The sequence below is a fragment of the Pogonomyrmex barbatus genome, unplaced genomic scaffold, assembly GCF_055798465.1.
Source record: "Pogonomyrmex barbatus isolate J1 unplaced genomic scaffold, ASM5579846v1 scaffold13, whole genome shotgun sequence".
Lineage (NCBI taxonomy): Eukaryota > Metazoa > Arthropoda > Insecta > Hymenoptera > Formicidae > Pogonomyrmex > Pogonomyrmex barbatus.
This window is the reverse complement of record NW_028297109.1, coordinates 7,432,492-7,437,002: the sequence shown is the minus strand read 5'-3', so window position 1 is coordinate 7,437,002 and position 4,511 is coordinate 7,432,492. Positions and strand designations below refer to the sequence as shown.

At 36.7% G+C, this 4,511-nt stretch overlaps 2 protein-coding genes across 7 annotated transcripts in view; one reads left to right on the top strand and one right to left on the bottom strand.

Moving 5' to 3' along the window:
* LOC105433940 (phytanoyl-CoA dioxygenase, peroxisomal-like) overlaps positions 1-4,511 on the top strand; it is a 36,822-nt gene that overhangs the window by 3,424 nt on the left and 28,887 nt on the right. The window lies entirely within an intron of this gene.
* The window catches only part of LOC105425566 (uncharacterized), a 28,158-nt gene continuing 24,602 nt past the window's right edge, over positions 956-4,511 (bottom strand). For 2 of the 3 annotated variants that reach the window (XM_089072563.1, XM_089072564.1), the window contains exons 8-10: positions 4,135-4,377; positions 3,466-3,737; positions 956-2,545 (exon numbers count right to left, since the gene is read on the bottom strand). In XM_089072563.1, the coding sequence (XP_088928689.1) occupies positions 2,270-2,545; positions 3,466-3,737; positions 4,135-4,377 (791 nt within the window). In that variant the 3' untranslated portion in view covers positions 956-2,269. The remainder of the gene's footprint in view (positions 2,546-3,465; positions 3,738-4,134; positions 4,378-4,511) is intronic. The other variant, XM_089072565.1, reaches the window with a different exon arrangement.

Sequence of the window (4,511 nt, the reverse complement as noted above, 5' to 3'; positions counted from 1 at the left end):
CTCATGTGTTAAATGACACACTTGCTTCACCGATGAACGCGCGTCACGATGTGGTAAGGTAGCGGAATGCAGCCCGCCCGGAAACACGTTTTGGGAACAGGATCGGTAGAGATAAAGAATAAAATGTTTATCTGAATCCAAACAACGAACAGTCAAATATATTAAAGAGAGATCCCAAAGCTGATTCTGAGCTGCGAGCGCGTGCATTGAAAAGAAACAGAGTCAACATTGCTTATCTTTCTGCGGAATGAAGCATACCGTAAGATCCTGTAAAATGCCGAATTTTCAACAGTTTCCAGGTATTTTTTTTTTTTTATTTGCACTAACTTTATACATTGTTCAGACATTGTTTATGCCGCAACTTTTTGTAATGTTAACATCGATACAACATTCACACCCGACAAAGTTCCTGAAATTTTATCATTGACACAGCGATAAACGGCAATTGTAGTCAATTATCCGAGCCGCACGGTTTCTAATTTATAATTTTAGATCGATGGGCGGTTCAGTTGATCGTAAATAAGCGATTCCAGCAAATTTTGAAATTGCATGGACATGCGCGTGAAAACGATCGAGTCTCGTGCGTACGATAATAGGATGTTGCTTAACAATGAATATTTAATAGCAGTGTATTATATAAATTAAATAGACACCGATACAGAAGATGATCCGTATTCACGTCGCATTAAGCGTGCATCTCCGATTAATTCTTTTTTACAGCCGTCAACTTATAAATAATATAAATATATATGTAGTAATAATTATTCTTAAATATCGTTAGACTATATATAAATTAAAATGTACAAATGTATCATATATAAATTAAATGTATGTAAATGTATGTAAATGTATGATTGGAATGAGAGAGAGAGAGAGAGAGAGAGAAACTGACTTGTAACAATAATAGATAAGATACGTGAATACGGATCGACCTTTGCATGCTTCTAACAATCTCTTATCGAAATGAAAACATTCTTATTATTGTAATCACGTCATCATCACACGTTCAGAGAGAACCACGTTCGAGATATCTGTACACATAGATTTGTACATACATATATGCCCTATGCGGTTTTTGGAGGAGCATCAATTCCAACGGCTACTTACACTCTATTAGCTGATGTATCGTAGCTTTATCTACATTTACTAATAATCATTGCGTAAACGTCAGTCATCAAAGAATCATGGAATTCACGTTACAATGAATGCAATTGTAACTACCGAGCGAAACTTGACATTTACGAAAGACACAAATGTGAGAGTAATTTTCTTCTTCCTTACTATACTTTTTCTTCTCTTCTTCTTCCAATAGTGTAACATGGCGCTCGATGAACTTAACATCCGAGTGTTCGCATCTTTGATTCGACGTTGTTACTACTTTTTGTCAAAAGAACTTTCTCGGGTGTTCGACTTCCGTCCGTTGTTCTTCGCTACTCCACGAGTCTATATGACTTGCTTCGGCAAATTAAAGATAAATTGAACCGGAACGGTTCAATTGTAGATAACGAGTTTTCGCGAATTCATCGTTGACGCAAACTTTCGGTATTTGATTGGAATTTAATCGAAGACGATCATTGATTGATTCTTCGTTCATTTTATGAGGCGTGCGCAAACAAACTACTCGAAACCAAGTTTGCCGATGGTGTATTAATCAGTTCCGTTCTTCGATTTTTGTTATAAAAGATGATTCCACGTTGTCGTTGCGTCACGTATAATTGCAGAGCGAAAGTACAAAAATATAATTTCAGGATATGTCAATATGCTAACGTCGACCCGTAAAGATCTGCAAGGATCAAATCCATATTTTTCCTCAAACTTTTTACATTTAGGACATAAGATACGAAATTGAGATCAGGCTACACGTGTTTGGACGAGTTATTTGTCAAATATCGTCTTCCTCGCTTTCATATTGCAAATAGCGTTAAATAGTAAGTTATCAAAGTAACTATGTCGCATTCCATCTGCTAATTTTATTTCCGCGATTTCACAAAATAAAACGTGTCGTGACGGATGATGTTCGCTTATTTTGAAACTTCCTGATAAGCGCCATACGTATCAGCGTCACTTAAATATACGTGGTGAAATTTTATTTCATCCTTGACATACCCGCACACGCACACACACACACACACACACACACACACACACACACACACACACACACACACACACACACACACACACACACACACACGCACGCACGCACGCACACAGACACACATGAGCGGATTATCCAAAGAAAAATACATTTATGCTTAAAAGGACAGGCTTAAGAGGAGGGAGTTAGAAGTGGCCTCAGCTGCGCAGCCTCCTCGCGATCCTCGGAATTTTCGAGTTCACGATTGTTGCTCTTCGATTTTCCTCGTGGAGATTTCGTCTGCGAATCCTCCTTCGACTTCTCAAGATTGTCATCCTCATCGTTCCTCTCCACTTTGGCTTCGATTTCTTCGACACTGCTCCAACTGCTCTCGCTCTCGCTGAATTCTCTTTTCTTCATATTACCATTTATCTTTTCCTTCTCTCTTTCATTTTGTTCGCCACTTTCCTGCATTCGAATAATTACATTTAAAGCTGAAATTGCGAATTGAATTAAGTAAAATAAGAGAATACAAAGAGACAATTGTTTGACTCTTTTGTTACGATCACTTTTAAAATTGTTATATAAACAATGTTACTTTTAGATAATTTAAAATCATCTAGATAAAGCAAAGATAAATTACATTTAAACTTATCTTAAATAAGATAAAGGTAATTTTAATTTAAATGTATCCAGATAAAATAATTATATATTATTTAGATAATTTTATGATAATATCTTTTTAAACAAAATATGGAATACAAAAATAATATTTTTATAGAATTTTTACTATTTATTAGTTAGATAGCGTAAGCGAGGAAATGTAATTAATGCAATTCTTGATATAAATGATTTATATTATTCTAATCACATAGTCACTACACCGCTCTTTGAATAAATGTTTATTGAAAAATATTTGATACGAACTAAATCTAAAATTTAATCGGATTCATATTTATACATAACAATTTCGTAATTATTTAGCTTTCAGTTAGTGTCTGTTATATGATTCGTTTCAAACATTCATTTTTATTCGAAGTATAAATTAGATCGAATCTACTTCTAAATTGCGTAATTAAGATAATTTGCAAAAGATAATATTTACTTTATCTAAGATGAAAGTAATATATATTCCAATTGTCTAGATAAGATAAAGCCTTTCTTCATCTAGATAATTTTATATACATAACGGCAACACTGATTATAACGTGTTGCTAATTGTAGAATAATTATACAATCATTTAAAGCAATTATATAAAATTATCGGAAGATACGGTCGTGGATCGCGCCAATTGTGCGCGCTAGCGCGAAACACGGACGATAACATTAATCTGTAAAATAATTTCAAATCCAACAAATTTTGAATCCATTTTATCTGAAACACGTACCATGGCGAGAGATTTAAGTAGCGTGGTAGTCGTTGTCGTGGCTGTAGTTGTGTCCGTGGTATCGCTGCTCTCGCTGTTATTATTCGGCCTAATCGCGGTCGATAGCGCGCCTTCTTCTAAATTTTTGCCACGCACGTATCGCCGCGAAGACCAGCCCGAGTTCTTCCCATTACCCTTGCCATACTTGGGAGCCACGCCAGTGGTCCACACGCTCGCATCGCTGCTTCCCGTGCTGCTCTCGCTTCCAGTGCTGCAATGTCGCCATCGGCGCTCTGTGCACGCGCCATAAACGACGTCCTTTTTTTATATAATATACGTTAAATGCTAATCCAGAAGTAGTAACATAGTTTCCTCGACGATCTATCTTTCATTTGCAAATCTCCTTATGTAAAAAAACCTGCGATACTTCAGCGATATTTATGATACGTAGTCACAGTTTACTTCTTCTTAATTAAGATAAAGAATATTATATTATGCACGATTGCAAAAACTTGAAAAAGGAATGAAACGTTTATTACGAACGTCATATATATATATATATATATATATATATATATAGAAATAGTAAACTAACGTAACGTGATTATCTTTGTAAGTCGCGATTTGATCAGAATTGCAAATGCGATTGAAGCACACGTAACACACTAGAAATGCTATCATATGACGTACTTTCGCCCGGCGGTGGATTACTATTGGAATTGAGGGGTTTTCTCAGAAGGGGGCTGCCTCCTTGGTCTTGGCTCTCCTCGCTGTACGCGCGCGTTATGAGGATCCTCGGGCTCCTCTTCGGGGTCTCGCACATAGCTATGGAACATCCCGCGCCCAAATCTGCCCCGATAAAGTCGCTCCGATAATGGGGACCCATCAGACTGGCGGCACTCGCGCTCGCCCTCACCAATTTGCTCGGCTCACCTTAGCGCGCCATGATGAAAGGATGACGCTCATATCAGTGTCGAAACGTTTATCCATCAACGATCAAGAAGTCTTTCAAAAGTTTTATTTATTTCACTAAAAGTTTGTACTTCTTTTTTTTTTCTTTTTTTTTT